The sequence below is a fragment of the Hypanus sabinus genome, chromosome 6 (genome assembly GCF_030144855.1).
Source record: "Hypanus sabinus isolate sHypSab1 chromosome 6, sHypSab1.hap1, whole genome shotgun sequence".
NCBI lineage: Eukaryota > Metazoa > Chordata > Chondrichthyes > Myliobatiformes > Dasyatidae > Hypanus > Hypanus sabinus.
Window position 1 is genome coordinate 154,467,256 of NC_082711.1, and position 22,643 is coordinate 154,489,898.

At 34.6% G+C, this 22,643-nt stretch overlaps 1 protein-coding gene across 2 annotated transcripts in view; it reads right to left on the bottom strand.

Annotated features, from left to right (window-relative positions):
• Window positions 1-22,643, bottom strand: part of usp32 (ubiquitin specific peptidase 32) — a 147,447-nt gene that overhangs the window by 14,591 nt on the left and 110,213 nt on the right. The window contains exons 13-27 of one of the 2 annotated variants that reach the window (XM_059973239.1): window positions 22,105-22,288; window positions 20,923-21,098; window positions 19,319-19,459; window positions 18,209-18,326; window positions 14,287-14,441; window positions 14,123-14,204; window positions 11,670-11,744; window positions 8,628-8,766; window positions 5,941-6,046; window positions 5,316-5,489; window positions 4,376-4,550; window positions 2,622-2,773; window positions 2,163-2,274; window positions 1,212-1,423; window positions 215-399 (exon numbers count right to left, since the gene is read on the bottom strand). In XM_059973239.1, the coding sequence (XP_059829222.1) occupies window positions 215-399; window positions 1,212-1,423; window positions 2,163-2,274; window positions 2,622-2,773; window positions 4,376-4,550; window positions 5,316-5,489; window positions 5,941-6,046; window positions 8,628-8,766; window positions 11,670-11,744; window positions 14,123-14,204; window positions 14,287-14,441; window positions 18,209-18,326; window positions 19,319-19,459; window positions 20,923-21,098; window positions 22,105-22,288 (2,186 nt within the window). Of the gene's footprint in view, window positions 1-214; window positions 400-1,211; window positions 1,424-2,162; window positions 2,275-2,621; window positions 2,774-4,375; window positions 4,551-5,315; window positions 5,490-5,940; window positions 6,047-8,627; window positions 8,767-11,669; window positions 11,745-14,122; window positions 14,205-14,286; window positions 14,442-18,172; window positions 18,327-19,318; window positions 19,460-20,922; window positions 21,099-22,104; window positions 22,289-22,643 lie in introns of both variants that reach the window. The other variant, XM_059973237.1, reaches the window with a different exon arrangement.

Genomic DNA, 22,643 nt, shown 5'->3' on the forward strand with positions numbered 1-22,643 from the left:
AAAGTCTTGTGTCTTCTCTTAAAAACACCAGATCTTAGACTAGATGCAACATTTACTTTATGTCAGAAACCCATTATTTAATCCCCTGAAGAATGTCAGAAGAAATATCATTAGAAAAGTTTTTACTGTAGTTCATGTACACTATGTTGGAACTTAAATCAACTAGTAAAAAAAAGTACACTGAGGAGTGAAAATAAATATTACTTGCACTGACCAGTCTTGAGCATGGTTGCTTGCTTCTTGCGGTGGCAAAGGACTGGCAAGCCGTGATACCTGTATCCATACAGAATCATAGAGGTCTTTCTTGCGTGTATGTATGGTGCAGGGTACAATAAGTGGCATACCAAACAAGCTGGGGCGATTCTTTTGGGAGGACAGAAAATACAGTTCTGTCCGCATCTGTATAAAAGATAAATAATAGAATGAGCCAGACTGAACTTAAGATGTGCTGTTACAATGATATGTCATTGGGTATTAGGATATAGAAATGTACCTCTGATGATCAAGCAAAAGCAAAGAAAGGGAAAAAAAAAAAAATCAATATTGCTAAATTTTTTTTAGAGGGATGAAAACTAGAATCATACTGAACAATTCCCAGGTCCTCATTGGACAATCACAGTTTGACAAAGATAGATTCTGACTGACTCCTTTCTTCTAAATTCTGGCAATCAACTTCTCTCAGGAGGAATGCCATCAGAAGTTGTAGTAACTTTAGCATTTGGTGTTCCAATAGATAATTTATAGATGTTACAGGTCAACTATATAATTTTAATGATGAAATAAGAAGATGATTGAATGAAAGTTGAGGTTAAGTGGTAGATTTAAATACCAAACTTACAAGAACCCAGCTTGAAAAGTCAGATCTCCAAAATTCACAAAAGATAGAATAACTCTTCAGTGCAGTAAGTAAACTGCTGAAAACTGAATGATTATTGGATTATTCTACATTCTTTATCACCCTCTGTTATATAACATAGCTCTTATTCAAATGATGTTAAATGAGAAATCATGTTAAATCACTTCTTTAAATACACTGCAACACTTCAACAAGATTTATTGCATTGATGAATAGATGAGCTTCTTTTTACTATATTTGACAGTGCAGTTCATATTGATACACATGGAATACAGAATTGATTTTGAGATTATAATACAAGGCTAATATTTATTTCAGTTTTTAATGGTAATTTTGTTTTGAAGAAGTGCATTACCATTTTTCTGTGAACTGCAATGATGTATCCTATGAATGGATTATCATTAACCCCTGGCAAATGTCCATTAGGTAGTCCATTTGAGAGACTCTTCTCATTGTCAGCTGGCACCTCAGTACTAGGAATTCCATTCGGAATCAGATTTGGCTTCATTGGATTCGCATTTGAAGACTGGTTAAGCATCCCATTATTAAATGGCACCTGGGAGGAATCTTACAAATAGAAGAAAACAACACTTCAATAAATAATGCAAAATTATTTCAAAATATATTGCATTCAAATAGTTCCTTGTGTTATTTGTGCGACAGAGGGCAATCAAAACTGATTGTCTTACAAATTGTTCCAAGTACTTTTCACTGCCTTCAGGAGTAACCAGCTTGACAAAATAATTATTGTGTATAGGAGAATAATCTTCAAATAGTTTGTGTGAAATTCTTAATTACCATTTTCACAGCAATATTGATCAACTTAATTAACAGGTTACTGGCTCAATTAGAACATACAAACAACAGTGAGAGGGGAACTTCATAGCACCACTTTAAGACTATTAATATTACCAATCCATATTACCATAATACAGATGCAAATTGACGTCATTAGAAATTACACTAACTAATGCAAATGATTGAATTTTCCCATTTAATTAATAACAATGCTAATCCCTGCGACCTGTTAGTTCTTGTGGATTTGGGTCTGGTCAGGCATCTTTTATTTTTATTGGACTTCATTGATCAATGAGGAAAATCTCACGACATCAGGTTAAATATGAGCATAGAAACTTTTTTTATTTCTGCATGCAAGCTGTCCTTTTCAATATCACTTGCAAGAGTACAAAACATAAATCAGATGGCTGATATTTTTCAGTATTTGCACTAATCCTAACAAATGTTTACTACCTACAATTTATCCATATTCACAACCATACTCATGCACATCTCAATGGAATATTACCTGTTTGTACAGGAGAAGTGGCTGAGGTTGGTGATCCTGGAACAGGGATCTCAAAAGCACAAAGGTAGCCATTTGCTGACAGGCGCACTTTCTGGTTATCCTGAGGAAAATTCTGATCAAAACAAAAATCATCATTTACTAGGTTGCAGCTTATTTTATATTTCTATTAATTAAAAGGATTGTAATTTTATTTTAGAAAAATCAGAAGATGTGTATGTTCATCAAATATTACAGCTGACCAATTTATGACTATTCTTCAGAATAGCTAGATTAAGTTTATGCCTTGAATTTCCCAAATTTTATTCTACATCAACTGAAGGCTTACATTCCATTAGCTGTTTGTTTTGAGAGGATTCCATTAAGAATTTAAATCTTAATTTCAACTCAATAAGCAGCACAGTTTATGTAAGGAGCTGTTCAATGCACAGTTGTTTCTGAAACACAAAAAAGGATACTTACTTTTATATTGGAACCATGAACCTCTCCCAGCAAGATCTGCTCTGCTTTTAGTCCGCATAACTCACTTAATTGCTTTTTTAAACCAGTATATTTCTCATCCACATTCAGTCGTAAACCATATCGGACTGGTGTTGAACCATCTAATTTGATAACTAAAAGAGAAAGTATCGACTTATCATACAAGCAAAACCTTCACCATTTTAGTTTTTAGCAACACAATCCAAGCATTACTAATCCTTTCCTTCAATAGAATTTTACTCAATTTTGAGGTCTGAAAAGAATCAAAATGTTCTTTATTAAAGCTACAGAACATCTGAAGATATCTGTCCTTTAATGCTTTACTCAACATAAAACAGCAATTGTTTAGGTAACAATACAAAGTAATCATTGAGGATCAACCTAGTAAATAAATGGAATTATCTTACAGAGTGTTCATCTTTTCAACATTTCTCTGTAACTTTCTGGTTTGCATCTGCATATCCACCAACCACTCATCCTGTGTTTCTTCCCTTACAACTTTAGTCAATCCTGAAACATGACACTGCTTCCCTTTCCTGCTGCCTCAATTCTCCAATCCCACTTCCACCGACTACTGTCTTAGGTTTGCTACACATCTCCAACAAAGCTGAAGGTTTCCATCCAGGTATGGTGTAACCCTTGGGATTCAATTCTGCATTCAGCAATTTCAGATACTCTTTTTTTTTAATACATCAGAACTGTAATACAGTCAGCTTGTTTCCCCAAAATGCTGTCTGATCTGAGTATTTCCAGCAATTGCTCTGTTCTACCTTCACAAAAACAGTATGTTGTTTTCTTTCTTTTTCTAACTGCCGTCATTCATTTCCCTCTGCCTACTTTGCTTCAGACAGGTTAACTATGATTAACTAGAGAACACTGAAAGCAATTGCATCATCCAGACAATCTTATTCACTACCCTATCATTCTTTTTGCTCTCTCTTCACTCATCCCCCTTTCTGCAGCTTAAAATGTACTTATTTTTACACTTTAGGTGCTGTGACAAAAGACAATAGATCTGAAACATGAATTCTCTCAACAGATGCTGCCTGTCTTAGTGAGGATCTCTAGCATTTCTTCTTTATATTCAAAATGATGCTTAATAAGGTGCCGTGTTTGGCATGACTTTTACCGCAGATGTCTTCAGACCATCCATCAAAGCGATTATGTGATGCAAAATGTCCTTCCTCTCTAGCTATTTACGTGCTTCAATTTCCAACATCAGACATTACTGCTTTACATTTCCATTTCACATGCTAAACACCTTTTAAAATTGGCAAATTGTCACCAAGGTCTTGTTACTAGGACAGCAAGCCCTTTACTGTTCACCTGTGCTGTGCACTACATGCATTTTGAATTATACTTTATTAATTTATTTATGGTAATACTTTGACTTATGTTCTCTGTGTGATATATTTTTTTGTCAGTGCACCATGGAACATTATTTTGTTTGGTTGCAGATTTGTACAGTCAGATGACAATAAATGTGGACTTCAACTTGTTTGTTTCTAATTATTTTGTACTAAGAAGCTACAGCAGCTTTACAAACACCATCTTGCAGGAAAACTGAGTAAACTGGTGAAACAAAGGTAATTATTTTATTAGCTTTTCAGTTTGTAAGCATTGCTGGCAAGGCCTATATTGCTCATCCAAACTGGCCACCTCAATTCTTCAATCCCATTCTCATCACTGTCTTAGGCTTCGTACGTATCTTCAACAAAGAGGTTGTAACAACAAACCTGTTATTTCTAGGTGTAGAAAGCTATCCATTGGCAGAGGCAAAGACAAGAAATTGAATGGATCAAATCGAACACTGATGTGACCACACGTTTTGCATTTGACTTGTGATTTTAGCTGCCCATGAAAAAGGTCAACAACAATTGATTTATTTCTCCTCAAGTGATTTTCCCATGCCTGCAAGGGTAAAAAGTGTGAGAGCAGAGTTTGCCATTAGCAACAAGATCATTAGGATCCCTTATAACTATTAAAACATTCAGCTTTAAGGTATACACTGTGAATTAAAATGTTTTTCTCTTTAAAACAGGTTAGAAGAAACAAATTTACAAATAGTACAGTTAAAAATAAAGTACGTAAGAAGGATGCATTTACACTAATATACATTTCTTACTTCAAGTTTCAAATGACTGAAAACTGGAAAAGTTGTATTAATTAGCACGATAAGCAATTAAAATCCTGCCTGCTGATTATACACAGCAAGAAACATGGAATTATGATTCATATTTTCTAACATTTCTCACAATTAAATGCTCCACATGATTTTAAAACAGGATTCCTGTTATTCTTACTGCAATTATTTCTGTGCAATAAACTGACATAATTTGTCAAATTATGAACATGGTCTAAATGCAACTCCAGTTTTCTCCCAGGTTCATTTGCTGATTAATGCCATGAAATTGGTATTTCTGTATTTTCTCAAGGTACATTTTTTTCCTATTTTTTCTTGTCCAAGTGATCAAAAAACAAATAAAAGATGCAAAATAAGACCCTTCCTGGTGATCAAAGGAGAGAAATAATGAAGTTCTGAAAATACAGAACAAACTGGCAATCTCCAGTTGTTAGGAATGTAAAATCCCAAAATCACTCCAAAGACCATTAAAAATCCAGAATATACTTTTTTAAATTTAGTATTTCAAACGTTTCAAAAAGAAACCTACTGACCTCTGCTGCAACCTCGAAATCTGGACGACCATCACTGTCCTTCAATTCTACGTAAGGCTTATCGTGAACTCTGTTGAGGTCTTCATGAAGACCATCCAACAAGAATGCTAGAAGCTCCTGAGAGTCCTGTTGCTGGAAACCATTAAATCTTGGAGCATATTTTGCTATTGTCCACTAAAATATACAAACAAACAAAATCCTTACGTTGATAAAAAGCAAACAAGTTTCTGCTGACAGTATTAATCCTTATTGTTCTCTCTTCTCTCCTACCCCTCCAAAAATTCCCTTTAGCATTAAAGCTTTATATTTAACCATCATTTTTCAGGTTTGCTAACACAAATGTCAAATCTGTAAATTAGATTACTTTAATTCTAGAATTTTACCATTGCTACACATCCATCAGATTTCACATAATTAAGCCATAAAGGAGTATGTAACAGAAATATTTAACACAGTACAAAACAGCAGCAAACACATCAAAAAACAATTATTCCAAATATGCCTCATTGATTCCATAAAAAAAATTGCCAGTACCAACACCTCTGAATTCAATATGTATTGATTAAGTTACTAATACACGTGGGTTTTACTCCAATAAATATCTCATATTAGTTTGGTGTCCTACCCTGAGTTTAAGTGGTGCTATATTTTTCTGAGTTCCACTCCACAACTCTTGGATAAGATCTCCATAACACTTGGCCATATGACCTTTCATTCCTAATGGATTAGCCCTGCATTAAATTACATACACAAATTACTTACAACAAACCAAAGTTATCTAATATTAGTGTCATGCAAAATTACACTGTAGACATTCAACTAAAAGTCAGGTGTCACTGGTTATTTCGGAGGCAATTACTCATTTTGGTTGTAGTAACATTATCAATGTTGGGGACTCTCAAGAAGGCATTTTAAAAGGCTAATGTAATAATCCAAACAGACATATCACACAAAATTAATTTCAGAATACTGTTACACCTCACACTTCCCTTAACAAGAGTATGTTGACATGTTACATTTTTTTTTAAAAGGAGCATGATTTGCACATTTGAGTTGTGCCATTCATTTAAAAATATGGATATAATGCAACAAATACAAGACAAGTGCTTTAGCCAAGCCCTTCTGTTGCATTATTACATCCAGTGAATTCCAGTTAAATGGGACATATTGGAACCAATACATTTTGGTTCATTAAGGCGGCTGCCCCAATTTGCCGTAGTTTCATGGAGATAGTTGAAAAGACATAAAAAAGATAATATTAAATCTGACATATAAACTACAATTATATCTGTTTCCTTATGCCCAAAAACATCTCATTTTGAAAACAGCTGTTTGAAAATTGCATTCATTACTAGAAAGAATTAAAACTTGAGCATCATATGCATCCTAATTATCTTGCCACAATTCTATCATTTTAATTTTTGGGAATTCAATACAAAGGTGCAATCTCATTGTACATGCTTGATATTATAAACTCAAAAATACAAGAAAGCAATATAGTTGTATTGATTACTGCTGGAGATATGCTGCAGCAAATAGCGATAAACACAGTATAAGTTTATCATTTTAGTGTATAAGTAACACGTTTTTCCACTGCTTTCACTAATTCTGAGGGGAAAATTAGGTAGATCTTTCATGAGACCTGATGTACTTGTTCAAGTATTTTAATAAATGCAACTTGACCATTTAACTTAGCCCATCTTGTGGATTGAAAAGTTAATTCTGGAGTAGACCTTTTATCACCATGGTTGTCTGCCTAACATGCCTAGCATTTTCTTTATTTTCTGTTTCTTCCAGCATGATCCGAGACAGATCCCATGCTGGAAGTGAGTAGAGTCCAAGTAGTGCAATATATCTGGTACAAGCAACCAGCTGCACTAACAAGAATGGCACTGACAGGCACTGAGTCTCTACATCCACCTGCCCAGTTGTTAAGCTTGCCCCATTAAGTTTATATTCTCTGCGATTTGTTTTCTCTTCCCCATTCTGACAGTCTTCAATCTGAAATGCTAACACCTTCTCTTTGCACAATCTGTACACTACCTCACCTTTGTGTTTCCTCCACTTTCTTCTTTTATTTCAGATGTTCCAAAATCTGCACTTTTAAAATTCTATTTATTTTATGTGGCATGACATATAATCAAATTAAACAAAATGTAATTGTGCCTTTTAACTGAAGCGTGACCATGGAAACTTTGGAAATGTACTATTTTGATTGCCTCCTCTGGAATAATGAAGACAAAGAAAATTTTAGACCATACAGTTAATTAACTGCACTGGAATAATGAGGGCACCTCAAATGCCAATCAAAAGGGGGGAAGAAATGAGTAGGAGTGATGTCAAAGAAAATAACAATTATATAATAATTTGAAAAGTGGGTTTTAGTAATTGTTGATAAGCAGAAGCAAAATCGAATAGCTGCCATTCTGACTTGAACAAGTGAGTCCTTAAGAATATCAAACTCAATAAGTAACGTTATTAAGCACATGTGGACAATGCTAAAGAACATTGAATTGAATTGAAATATCAAAAGTCAACAAAATGGTTGATTGTTGTTATAATAGATTTAAGATGTGTGCTCATGAATTAATATTATTTTGAATTAATGGTACAAAACCAAATAAAAATAAAGTTTAAATTAAATCCTTTAGTATTGTTTTCAGCAATTAATTAGCTCTTAACAAACACATATTTGACAGCTCTTCTCCTAAGAGTTAGAAAGATTGCTAGTGCTGAAAATACTAATGAGAATATTTATATTTAGGCAAACTCAAACCAAAACTACTGTGCAATAAAAATGACACAATAGTTGTTGATAGATAGTAGTTATATGATTAAAAAAAAATCATGCAATCAATCATGAGTTTGGCAGGACCACAATATCAAAATTGATGAATAGCATGAAGTAATTCAGTACAAATTATACCTCACATCATGGCTAAACCATAATCACTAAGCCACTCTAAATAATACTAACAAGTATTTACTTATGCTATACATGAATTGCTATCAATACCATTCTTAATAAAATTAAATTTAGGAAATCTGTTGAAAATTACTTTTAATTGAGGATTTGCAAATTAAGACTTCATAATATTAATTCAATAAAATCAAATCTGTTGCAAGCGCAAATCTTCCACAATTTTGAAATAATTTTTGATTATTAGCAGTTCCACTTTTAAACTAATGATACAGGAACAGTTTCTGTACTGTTGTATTAATCAAGAGTAGGGTTCAAGTTAATTTTGAAATTGCAATGAACACAAGGAAACAAGTCTCACTTATATAAGTGAATTGAATTGAAATTCTTACCTGTTGAGTTCGTAAAGATGTCTTCCTGAGATGAAGTACCGAGTAAGTGGCTGTGTGTTACTGACACATTGGATGCTGGAATTCATAAAACACGTGTTTCCCAGGTTACTTAACCCTGTGGCACCTTTTTCAGTTGGAACTAGAACAAAAACATTAGTAAACCTAATTATGATGTACTTTATGAAGCTGGTAGCAACAAAAACAGGCATACAGAAATTAGCAAATTAAAGATTGATTGTAAATAAACAATGGTACATTTACTGTTTGTCACTCAAGGTACTGTTAATTAATTCAGAGATGGTTAATACATGCCCTGACTTCTTCATCACCAAGTCTGGGTACATTCCAACTTCTCTAACAGTTCAACAGAAGTAGCAGTACAAAGGACGCATCCATTATGAGTAACAATGGAAGATGCAGTTGATTATACACACTGGATGTACAGTGGGATGGAGACATCAATCTCTAAGAAGGGCTCTAATACTGACTGAGCCAGCTAATATCTGAATGAAAAACTATCAAGATACAACTGCAGCTGTTTGGACTGAAAACCTACGTGAAGGGAAAATGCCACTTGGCCTTGTCAATCTACCCATCAGTCTATAAAGGGGGCGCAATCAACACATTGCACATGTGGACAAACCGTACTGCCTTTAACCTGAGCATTCCTTTTAAATGAGATACATTCCGGTCAGATATACTGTTCAAAAGTGGAATCATCATCATTAGGCATTAAGCAACAGGGCAGATTTATCATACATAATTCAACGCTTTGCAGTTGAACCCTATGTGGTGAACAATTAAACAGCTAACTAGAGAAGCATGTTCTATTAACAGCCCCATCCTCAGTGAAGGCAGAGCCCAGCATTGCATCTGCTTGATAATGTGGAGAATTGCCCTGGGATGTCCCATCCACAAAAAGCAAGATAAATCCAGTCCAGTGAATAATGACCACTTAGTCAAACATCAATAAAGTGTTGGATGGTGTCTTATCCACCACAAACCTGCTTGCTAATCCTCAAATTGGCTTTCACCCAAAACTATCAGCTCCTTATCCAATTACAAACTTGATACAAGCAGACAAGAGGAGAGTGAGAACACTGCCATTAAGGCAGCATTTGATGGATTATAACAGTCAGAAGGGCCTAGTAAAACTGAAATCCTAAAGAATCAAGGGGAAAACGCATGTGAATGATTGTGCCAGTTGATGGCCAATTAATTAAACTCTATGAATTTGTGATGTCAACTCCGTAGGACAGTGTCCCTGACCTGATCATCTTCAGTTCCTTTAGCATCATTAGTCCATTATTAAATTCCAAGTAGAGATGTTTGCTGATGCCTACAATTCTCAGTTCCATCCATAAATAGTGAAGAAACCCATATCCATACAAACTTCCAATCCATTCCAACATGGATTAATTAAACTGCAGACAACATTACCACACAAATGTCAGACATAATCACCTCCAACAAAATAGTGTTGAAGTTCTTTCATATAGGAGTATCACCACTGAGGTACTCTCCTTATCAACATATTTTTAGTTGTTTTTGGGGTGACAGGGAAGAGTAAGGGCTCAGGTACAGTGCACTAGTGATCATTGAACAAATCATATAAATGTTGTACTTCTTGGGCAAGTTCAAGTCTAGGTATTATGTGAAGAACACCTTCTGAGCATCTACAACATCTCAGCAATATGACAGATTATTTGCCACTTGTCTGGGAGCTACAATGACACTCAAGCAGGTCGACACCAGCATTGACAAGGAGTTCAATTTGACTGGCACTCTAGCTACCATTCTGAACATTCACTTACTTCAACAGCTGCACATTTATTAGCATGCCAAGCCTTGTTTCTAATTTGTCAAACTCTATCACTTCCAGCATCTGGAAGGGAAAGGGCAGTGGGTATATGGAAATGTTACTGTCTGCAGTTTGAATCATACCTCATTTTCAATTGGATATATCACAATTATTTTTATCATCAAATGTTTAAAATATTAAACATCTTGCACAAAAGGACTGGGATAATACATTTACCACAGAACAATAGTAGTTCAAGATTGCTCCCTTCAGAGACATTTAAAGATTGCATTAAATGCTAACCTTGCCAATTTTAAGAATAGATTTCTATAACATCATCTTACATCAATGTAGCTATTCTCTATCAGCAGCCCAACAAGGACCATTCCAGTCAAATACTGGATATTTGATAGGGTAGTGGGTGGCAAGGTGGGATTAATTTGTTAGCTTGTTGGTAAAAAGATGCATAAGTGATTAGATGAAGAAATGCAAAAATGTAAACACAAAAATAGAATTTAATTCATGGGGTGTAATACTTCACTGCACTGGGCAAGATTCCCAATAAAAATTTCAAGGAATCCAAAACATTACAAGTTAACCAAAGGAATCCTTCTGAATTCATTTCCTTGAGATATTTGAGAATTATGGGTCTTTCATATATATTAAGAAAATGGAATGCTTTTGTCAATCAGATGTTAGGGAATAAGCTTCACATATGATGAACAAGGGTTGTACATATTTCACAATCCAACTGAATAGGACATTTCCTCATCTATATGAACCCATTCTCACTGAACTGCACCTTTCTACATGTTAGAATAAATATTAGTGAAGGAGAAAAGTATAATTGTGGGGCCAACAGCAACAGTAAGTTTTATAGAAATCTAGGTATCCATATTTACAACATTTTAATCAAATATGTACCAAATATAACAATCTTCAAATACAAGCAAGAAAAGATTAATGAGACATGCACAAACATCTTAAAGTAGTTTTTAAAGTGCATAATCCCATTCATCTTGTTCACATATCTGAAGTAACTGATGTGAAAAATCTTTGCTTGCATTTTAAAAGCTGTCAATTATGTCTAAAATAAATTATACAAGCAGCAAATTTGTTCATTAATGTTCCAGCAATTTCAATACACTGCTAAAATCAACTCCAGTTTGCACAATGACCCCACAATGTGGAATAAATTATTCACCTATACTTAAGAGCTAAAGTTCTATGTTTGTACCTACCCTTGTGTCTGTCCATTTTGCTACTGTTTGCAATGAATGACATCTCCTCCGGCCAACTCATATCTTTGTTGCGAACTATTATAAGAAATGCAGGATATCAGGCTGATAGTATTGTAACAAAGTTTGTACTTAGGTAACTGGAAAGTCACTAATGACAAAGTATTCTGAATTTAAGTTTTGCAATTCATTTCTAATCTCCCCTCTAAAGTCTAACCATGCATATAAAAAGAGAGGATTAACTCAATTCATGTTCCTTACTTTTTGATGTTTTACTGCTGCTGGGAAGAAGGAAGGAGAATTTAAAAATCTAGAATAACGGATCCTCTCAATTCTTTTATACTTGATGTGGGAAAGTACCTGGCCATCACTTAATGCAACTGCACGGTAACAAATCTGAGATCAGGAATGTATTGCTCTGGGAAAAATAGGCTTAAAGAGACACCCGCTTACCTACCACAACTTAGTTAACTGAAATTTAAGCCTGCTGCAGGCAGTTGTTTTCAAAGCTTGATGTACACAAGGTTTTTATTGAAAATGTAAAAACCATTTAAATTTTCTTTGCTAAAATCATCAAATAATGGTGATTTAATTTGAAAACAAATTAGAAATAATTATATAAGCCTCAAATATTGCAACACTCTTCAGAATGTTTTAAATTCTGAACTCTGTCATATGAACTGTAACATAAAAATATTAGTCGTTTTAATATGTTAATTCTATCCAAACAATACAGATGTGACCATGTACTCAGCAACTTGGAAATAAATGATGTACTCTTCACTAATAAGCTATGGATAATAAATACTGCCTCATCAGTTTCACCCATACCCAGAGAACAAATTCAAGCACATTTCCAGTAATTGGGTTAATTATTCTTTTGAAAAAATATCAACAAATTAAAGGAAGTGATTTAGTATAGCCCTCAGCTATTTGGGTAACAGAATATTTTTGACTGTGAAAGAATGATCTAGTAATAGAAGATCGTATTTCCAACGTATTAAAATGTATAACTGCAGACCGCCACTGATGATTAGATAGATTATAGATCACAAGTTTGGAAATATAATGTGGCTGAAGTTTCAAAGAAAAACTTGGCTTTTTGTTTTAAGGGAAAAATGCTAAAACCAGATTTCTGAGATGTACAGTGCAGTTGTCGTTTTTGATTTTGCAACTGTGGTTCCCAAACTTTCAATCACTGGGATGTTTACCTTATTTTATCTCAAGTCTTTTTAAAGTTATCTGACAAAGATGGTCTGCTAGAATTGGATAATAATTCCATTATTAAATCACACAAGAGTAGGATAGCTCAATGTGGATTAGATGTGTCTTCATGTTTATACACCAGGATCTTTCCAAATTACTGACTAGATGCGTTTTGTGATTTGGATCCAAGGGAGTTGAGTTTTATGTGAACCACAAAATTATTTTGACAGCTTCAACAGCACACTAATTTAAATTAAACATGAAAGATATGATTGCGTGACTGTGATTCAAAATGTATGTTCAACTAAGAAAACATGGGGGTAATTAAAAAAATATTGTGAACTCCACACAAAGGTGGTATAAAAAGAAAGCATTCAAATAACAACTCAGTTTATTTAAGCCAATGTGTGGCCTATTTATGCAGACATTTTGTTTCAGTGCATTGTTTAAATAAAAGATGAAAGGAGATCATAGACCAGTGAATGAAGAATAACTTTTGAACTCAAGTGTTGCTCGACTGCGTGATTTATTCAACAGAGATAACAGGTTTAGCTTCTTTACGTTTTAGAGGACCTTGTTATATCATACCACATTTAAAAATAAAACAACTCCAGAAAGTCTCCCACAGTATCTCCTTTTTTACTTGGGGGGGGGGGAGGGGGGGTGAGGGGACCATTACTATTAAAAAAAACAAATCTGTGGTTGGTTTAGCACCATAGCAGAAGGACTTTATCTTACTCCACCACTCTAAGCAACAATCTCAACAGTGAGTGTGTAATGGAATGTAGTGTTTACAATCATCCTGATACTTTATTTGTGGACATGAATTGTGACACGAAACACGCAAGTACCAACTCATTTCTGACCCTTGTTGCAATATAATGTTAATTCATCCTATTAAGCATTTTATTCAGCTGGATTATTAAAACACAGTTACTCAAAAAATATTGAGCTTAGAATTTTAGCAAGTCTTTTGTACGTATTCTGTTAAAGTTTCAGTGAGTAATTGATCTACCAAAGCAAACAAAACATGAAATACTACTTTAAATATCAATAACTAATGGTATTTTATAGAAATTATGCAAACATTTTAAAAATTATGGTAACTGGAAAACAAATGAGACTGGAGATCCATTTGTGAATTACTGTTTAACTCAATCCAATTAAGAATATACTTGGATTCTGAATTAACAATTATTTGATTTAATTTAAAAAATCTTTGTGTTATTCTTGAAAAAGATTGCTTTTACCTTCAATCACCAAGTGTTGCTCATCTAGAATTTTTAAGTCTTCCAAAGTGTGATCCTCATCATCCAGTAGTGCAAGGTAGTTCTACAAAATAAAATTGTTCTGTAACATAATCATTCCAAAACAATGTAATCCTAAGGACCTAACATAACAAATATTAATTTACCTCACTGTTGTACAGCCACAATCGCATATCTTCCTCTTTTATTCGAAGCCGCCGGGATAAGTATTCGTGTATATCTTTTATTGTTTGCATTCGGCTAAAGCAGCCCGTGTATGCTAGTACTCGTTTCATTGGTGATGATGGCGAAGGTACATTTCCTAAATGCACAACAAGAATTTTAACGTGAAAGCATACAAGGCATGGTAAACCGATAATTTAACATGTTAATACCAGCCCAGCCTGTGCTAGAGAATTCTTTTGGTACTAATGGGAAGACATGGTAGACAAAAACATTTTTCCTGCACACATTTTGCCCTTCTCGGCTTTATCCCTTCCTCAGGTTTGAAAAGGATAAAAGCTCATTTAACTTCTAACAGCAAAAATCTGATTCAAGAAGGAAACATTGCAAAGCTTTCTCTTGCCTATACTTATTATGCTATTTTGTTTTTATTCTTTCAAAGTATTTTCAGTTATCAATCTTATACAAGTCACTGTCATTTGTTGCTGTTCATCAATAACCATATAAGAATTACAGCATGGAAACAGGCCATCTCGGCCCTTCTAGTCTGTACCAAACGCTTACTCTCACCTAGACCCACTGGCCCGCACTCAGCCCATAACCCTCCATTCCTTTCCTGTCCATATACCTATCCAACTTTACTTTAAATGACAATACCGAACCTGCCTCTACCACTTCTACTGGAAGCTCGCTCCACACAGCTACCACTCTCTGAATAAAGAAATTCCCCCTCGTGTTACCCTTAAACTTTTGCCCCCTAACTCTCAACTCATGTCCTCTTGTTTGAATCTCCCCTACTCTTAATGGAAAAAGCCTATCCATGTCAACTCTATTTATCCCCCTCATAATTTTAAGTACCTCTATCAAGTCCCCCCTCAACCTTCTACTCTCCAAAGAATAAAGACCTAACTTGCTCAACCTTTCCCTGCAACTTAGGTGCTGAAACCCAGGTAACATTCCAGTAAATCTTCTCTGTACTCTCTCTATTTTGTTGACATCTTTTCTATATTGTCCACAATACTCCAAATTCGGCCTTACCAATGCCTTGTACAATTTTAAACATTACATCCCAAGTCCTATACTCAATGCAAATTAATAGTTTATGATTCCTCATTTCCAAGCAATGAAAATTATAAAACCAGCTATTTACATGTTCATAATTATATGTCTACTATATTGATTCCTTTCCATATAAAGACTGAGTAGAGGAATGATTTAATATAACAATTTCAATTCAATCAGAAAGCAACTGATTCAGTTGTACTAAGATTCTGATTGCCTTGTAAAATCACCACTTTTACAAAATAGATAATAAAAGTTTATATTACAAGAAATTACTTTCTCTACAAGGCAAATTTTACTAAAAAAGCTATTTAGGTATAGAATTTTATTACTGTACAGGTGTCCCTCGTTTTTCGAACGTTCGCTTTACGACACCTTGCTGTTACGAAAGACCTACATTAGTTACCTGTTTTTGCTAACAGAAGGTGTTTTCGCTGTTACGAAAAAGGCAGTGTGTGAAAAAAGGCAGCACGCTCACCGAGCAGCCAAGCTCCTCCCCTGGAACTGCATTCTAGCCGGCACTGCTTAAACACAGAAGTGAGCATCTGTGCTTCATGTCGATTTATTTTGTGTATCCGTTAGCAAGATGAGTTCTAAGGTATCGGAAAAGCCTAAAAGAGCGCGTAAGGGTGTTACACTTAGCATAAAACTAGATGTAATAAAGCGTTTCGATTGTGGTGAATGAAGTAAGAATATAGAGAGTTTGGCTAAGGGTTTGTGGAAGTTGATGAAGATGATGCTGAAGAGGTTTTGGCATCCCATGACCAAGAACTGACAGAAGAACAGCTGATGAAGAGGAAAGGATAACAATTGAAACCCAACGCAGTAGTGAACGGCCCAAAAGTGAAGTCGGCCAGGAACTGAACGTGAAGCAATTGCGTGAGATTTTCACTGCAATTGATAACAATGCAATGATTGCAGAAAAGTATGACTTTAATTTTGAAAGGGTATGTAGGTTTACGGTATATTTGCAGGATGGTTTGAGTGCTTACAAACAACCTTGACAACATTTCAGTTGCATCTGAGAGCAGGCAGACATAGAAGATGACCTGCCTGCCCTGATGGAAACAGACGACAACGAGATGACACCCTAGTGTCCCACCACCTCAACCTCCGATGACTCAGCCTAACACAGCATCATCAGTGTGCTCGCTGTCTTCCCCATTCCGGTAAGTGAAACTACACTGTATATATATTATTTCTACTTTATATAGGCTGTGTATATTTATGTGCTATTTGGTATGATTTGGCAGCTTCATAGCTTAAAGGTTACTGGAAAGAGTGCTTCTGCCGAGATCGCGTGCGCCGAGTGTTTTTGCCGCGAGTGCTTGCGTGAAATTTTTGCTACGGTTGTCAGTGCTGCAATGATTGCAGAAAAGTATTCCTGCTTTATATAGACTGTGTATTTATCAGATCATTCCTGCTTTTACTATATATTACTATTATTTTAGGTTTTATGTGTTATTTGGCATGATTTGGTAGGTTATTTTTTGGGTCTGCGAACGCTCACAAATTTTCCCCTTATAAATAAATGGTAATTGCTTCTTCACTTTACGACATTCCGGTTTACAAACCATTTCATGGGAACGCTCTACCTTTGGATAGCGGGGGAAACCTGTACTTTAAAGTGTGATATTTGGACATTTCTCTAGATCTGCAAGAATTGTTCAATTTTTAAATTTGAAAACAAAGCCAAATCAGTGCCTTTTAATCCCATTGCTCCTTTTCAGTATTCCTGAGGAATTAAGGTCAAACATGACTAAACAGCAAAATGGACCAGTAAATTATTGTGCTCTATCTTACAATACTTGTTCTTTACGTGGAAAGGGTCAAATTTCAATAGGATTATCACAGCACAGCATTAACAGAACACTCTTCCTCTAAGTACAGGCAAAACGACACAACCCTTAAAAAAAAAATCAGACAAAATAATTATAGAATAGAATGACAAAGGCCAGTGTATGATGAAATTGTGCAGTAATAAAAAGAATAAATTAAATTTGTTAAATGTGCATGATTATCCATTTTTCATCAACTAATTAAATTTTCAAAATTAAAATTGCTTGAAAATTAACTCCTTGCAAAAGAACACAGTAAAGAATAACCATTTAATTTGCAAAGATTTGATAGCTAAATTACATCTTTAGGAAATTTATGAGCACATAAACTACCAAAAAAATATTGCAGAGGCTATTGCAATTAAAGCTATTGTATAAAGAAAAAAACATTTAAATCATAAATTAAAAAGGTATAGATGTAAGATTCCAGCAAGAAAGTGGATCAGTAAATTTAAGAACAATTTTACAAAAACATTGCAGGATAAGAATCAGAAAGTTATCATTTGAGGTTTTTCCAAATGCTGCTCAGGGAAAGAAATGAGACATAAAATATTATATTTCATTCAAGAGGAAATGGAAGAAATATAAATAAATCCCAGGTTCTGCATGTTATCTCTCTGCATAATCAACCCAATTTTGGTAATTACCTGGTCGAATTTTATTTGGCACTGAAGTTATTCAGTGTATTAAATTGGATTACTGTGGCCAAAACATAAATATTGCTAGACTATCATTTTCATGGTCTTCAATTAGTGAAGGAAATTGAAAGGATGACAGGAAAACTAAGAGTTTACAATTTCTGCTATATTTTCCTGAAACAGAAGATCAAAATGGTCACAATGTTTAAAAAAAATCTCAATGATAACTTTCAATGATAACTACTATCTTGATTTGTAAATGAAACAGGTGGATTTGGCACAAAGCAACTAGTAAGCTAACAACTCCCATTCTTGCTGCAGTCTTACAATACCTCCACGATGAGGAAATGCTCTCAGGCTCATCATACCCATATTGACCCAGATGTTAGACTGTTGAGTACGTGTGGCTGGTTGTTGTCGCAAGAAAAGAAGGTAACGAGGAAACAACTCGAGCTCTGCTTGATTTGTTGTTGTATTTTTAATTACCTAGAAGTTAAAAAAAAAACAAAAATCCATTTCAGTTCTAATTGCAAGGTTCATGCTGCTTCACTGCTGCAAACAGCAAATTACACAATGTATGCTAGTGACGTTTATCCTGGTTCTGATTCTGCAACAGTGCTGCTATCATATGAAATTGCTTAGACCATATATTGTAACATGATTTTCTATAATTTTACAAGATTTTAAATAATAAATGTCTGAGGGAATAAATTGGTGAAACCACATTAAATTGCTTCATAGAAAAACAGAGTAAAAATGTGCACATTCTGAACTGCATACCAAATTATTCAAATCTTTGCAGACATCTTCAACAATGAACAAAATAGAGAGCAAAAATCTTGATAATTCGTTTATCAAGATACAGTGTGGAATAGGCCCTTCTGGCCCTTTGAGATAGCCACCCAGCAACCCCTAATTTAACCAAGATAATCAAATTCTACATTTTGAAATTGTATTAATTTTAAACATTCATATTTATTAAGTTTGTGCAGTATCCCAATATGGCTACCTTTTCCATATACGATTTCTCATCTCTTGTCTCACGGGAAATGACATGAGACAACGAATGAGATTAAAGTTAAAAATCATTCCTTGATTGGCTTAACCATTTTGTATAAAGATAGGGATTTAGAACAAACTTGCTTACTTTAGACCTCTCTAATCATTACCTCAGAAAATGAAAAATATAAATCTAGGCATGCCATGTTGCATCATTACAAAACACTGGTTAGGCTGGACTTGGGAGCATTGCCTGAAGTTCTGAACACCACAATACAGGAAGGACATGATTGAGTTAGTGCACAGAGGAGATTCAGGGGAATTTTGCTTGAATTGGAGAATTTAGTTATGTTTTTCCCCAAATTCTACATGTACCACCTGACTTTCTGAATATTCTAGCACTTTGTTTTTATTTTAGGTTAATCCTTTGACAAGATTCAACTTTAAAAAGCATTGTATACAAGGTAAAGATAACTTACAGGTCTAGGTAGTGATAGGTTTGCCCCATACCAATGATACAATGCCCTCCACACAGGTTCTGGGACAACTTCATAGTCTTTTCCTTGAACCAAAGCTGGATTCCGTTTCAGGCGTCCACCCTCTAGTGTTAACGTAGGAGCCTTTAAAAATAAATAACTATTTTTATAACATGTTATAAAACATATATGAATCTTGTGGAAGATCTATGCTTCTAACAGTCCTTGCATCACTTTTCTTGGGTTATCTTTCAAGCATTTGTGCATTTAACAAAGGAATCGCAGGAATAATGTACAAATCAGATCTTAGAAGTCTGAAAGTAATAATGGCACACAGAAAATGTACTAACTAGATTCTAAAACCAAATCAGGGTTACTTTCTATTTGGGTATTTGGAATTCTGGAATATTATTGAAGGTGACTGCTGGAAGTTATCAAACTCTGTGATGAAAAGGATATGGGGTCAGAGACTCAAGTTGGACTATACACTTGTATAAAGTTTTGTAGCTTATTAAGAGGAAGGAAGTTTATGGTGGGAAAGAAAAAAATCATGTTCAAAATTCCTGTAAGTTATTTGGGGGTAATTTCTCCTCATCTAGTATTGGAGGACCGACATGAAGCATGAATAATCACAGGTAATGCAAGGACTGTAACAGGCAGCACAGGAATGTATTTAGAGATGTGATGCTGAGTCTCCTCATGCATTCTGAACCTGATGGGGTAGTTCCACCCCAAGTCATCATATCGATGAGTAAGAGTGTTAAAGCAGTTTGGATCCTTTGGGAACATATTACCAGATGAAAGTATTGGAGCCATGACAGGTGGTTTGTTTCTATCATATGGATGGGAATGGATCCCAGGGAGAGCAGCTCAACACAGGTATACAGCATTGGATAAGATGTGGTCATAAATTGTAGAGTAGGATGTGATGAAGATATTCATGAATTCCATTTAAAATTGGGTTTAAATGCATTTTAAACTTCCCAAGTAACACATTTGATTTTAAAGGATTACTTAAACTCATTTTCATTATTTTCAAAAAGCTCTCCCCTCAAAAATCAGACACACATTTGCAAAATGCTGGTGGAAGTCAGCAGCCCAGGCACCATCGATGCTGCCTGGCCTGCTGAGTTCCTCCAACATTTTGTGTGTTGCTTGGATTTTCAACATCTGCAGATGTTCTTGTTTGCCCTGAAAATCAGATTCCAGTTTCAAAGTTTTGCTGGTCACAGACAATTCAAAGGTAATAAAAAGAGCAATGGATTATACTATTTCTGCAGAGTAATACACTGCACATATATCCAAATATTTCCTATCGTACTATTATGTACGATCCTATACAATAGATAAATGAAAATGTTGAGTAGCTTTTAACACACTTAAACATCCTATAAATAGGACATATCAGCTGTTTCTTCAATATTTAGATTCATAATATTTTGCACTGTACCCAGTGTTGAAAAACAATCAATAATAACTTTACATATATTCTTTCACTAATTAGTCATTAAAATTTCAATATAGCAGTTTTCAGAATGCAGAATTTGTAGCATGTTTATCACAGGAAACTTAATCATTTTCCATCTTTGAAAACTTTATATCCATACCTTTACAGATCCTTGCATTACAAGTGATAAGTTATCAATAGCTCCTGGCTTCTGTGGACCGAGTTGTCCTAAAATGTTCCCATTGACACCCAGGAAGCATTGACCATTGTTGTCCAAACTGTTGTACTGTCTGGGAAAGCAAGCATCAGTGCCAGCTGGACTAGATTGATACAAGCCTGAAAAAAACCCAGAAAATATTCTTAAATTATCTTCATATAATAGTCAGGGTTTCTTGATAACTGTTAAAAACATCAAATATAGTAGGAACAGCCTAATTAAATTGGATGGTTGGGGAATGAACTCCGAGAACTTAAGGCAGTTCACAGCATATGCTACCTGCCATAGGCCTGCAAGTATTTATTTCTTTTGATAAAGGCAAATGTGTCCTCTATATCATGCAGATTTGGTTTTATTGTTTGTACCTAGTGTTTCTCTCATTTGATATACTTGTATGCTGATAGAAGCTTTGATTAAATCCCATTCTTATTAAAGTTAAAAGACCAGAAAAGATAAATGCAGTTTACTTAAGGTTTACTGAATTACCCAATGAATGCATTGTGAGCAAAGAGTTTAAAAAAAAGCTGCTCTGAATATAACCTTATTTCAAATGTAAGTGAAAGATAAATGTCATATTTTCACCAGGATTATCCTGCAATCATGGCTCTTCAAGAGGCAGTGAATACATTTGGTTCATAAATATAAATACACACACACAAACACACTGATTTGATATCAAATCTATTGACAGCTAGTGTAAAATTACTCCATTTCGCAGCTGTCCTAATTTCACAAATAACTATCTCTCCTATTTTGAAAGCAATGATTTCCACTTATCATTTACTTGTAAACCCTCAAAATATGGTATTTGCTACTTCTTTTACTCCACCTTTCCCAGCAGACTTTCAAATCCTCTACCATGTTCAGTTGGGTCAAGTAACCCTATCATCATGTGCACCTGATTAGGTTCATGAAAGCAATATTATCACTTGCTGTATTACTAGAATAGTGCCTGAATGCTTAATACGGTATTCAATATTTATGAAATGCATCTTAAATTAGTAATTTTTCTGTTGCTCAGCTTAAGAAACTTGATATAATTTTTTGACTTTACTATGATATGTGTAACCAACAAGCTAAATGTTAAGCTTTCAACTATTATGCACAAACTTAAACTATAGTTACCAGTGCCAGTGCTCTCAGATGCTTCAGATGCAATTGAAATGTTGTCAAAATATTTTTCATCTGGAGAAGTAAAGGAATTCTGTGTTCCAGGTTTGTCCTCACCCTGATCCACAACGTGCAATTGGTTTTGGCTTTTAACTAAATTCATTATTGAAGAGGGTTCTATTATGACAGGTCTTGTTTCCTAAAATAAAAGCAGGAAAAAAACATTAGAATTGAAAAGTGACAACCACATTTAACAACATCTCAAACCAACCTTTGCACAATCACCATGAACTCCAAGTTTCTTTTGACTTTTGCAGATTTTGCAACTAACAAGGATGCCAAAGGATTTTCAATTTCAATTCCTCTTTTAAAATAAACTGCTTGAATTTCAAGGAGAACTTAAGGTGATTAGCCTAAAAAAAAGTATCTTGATGATCAGTTCCTATGAATAGAAACAGAAAATGCAGGTTCTGACAAAGTGTCTTTGAATCAAAACATTAACTGTTTCTCTTTACACGAGAAAATCTGCAGATGCTGGAAATTCATGCAACACA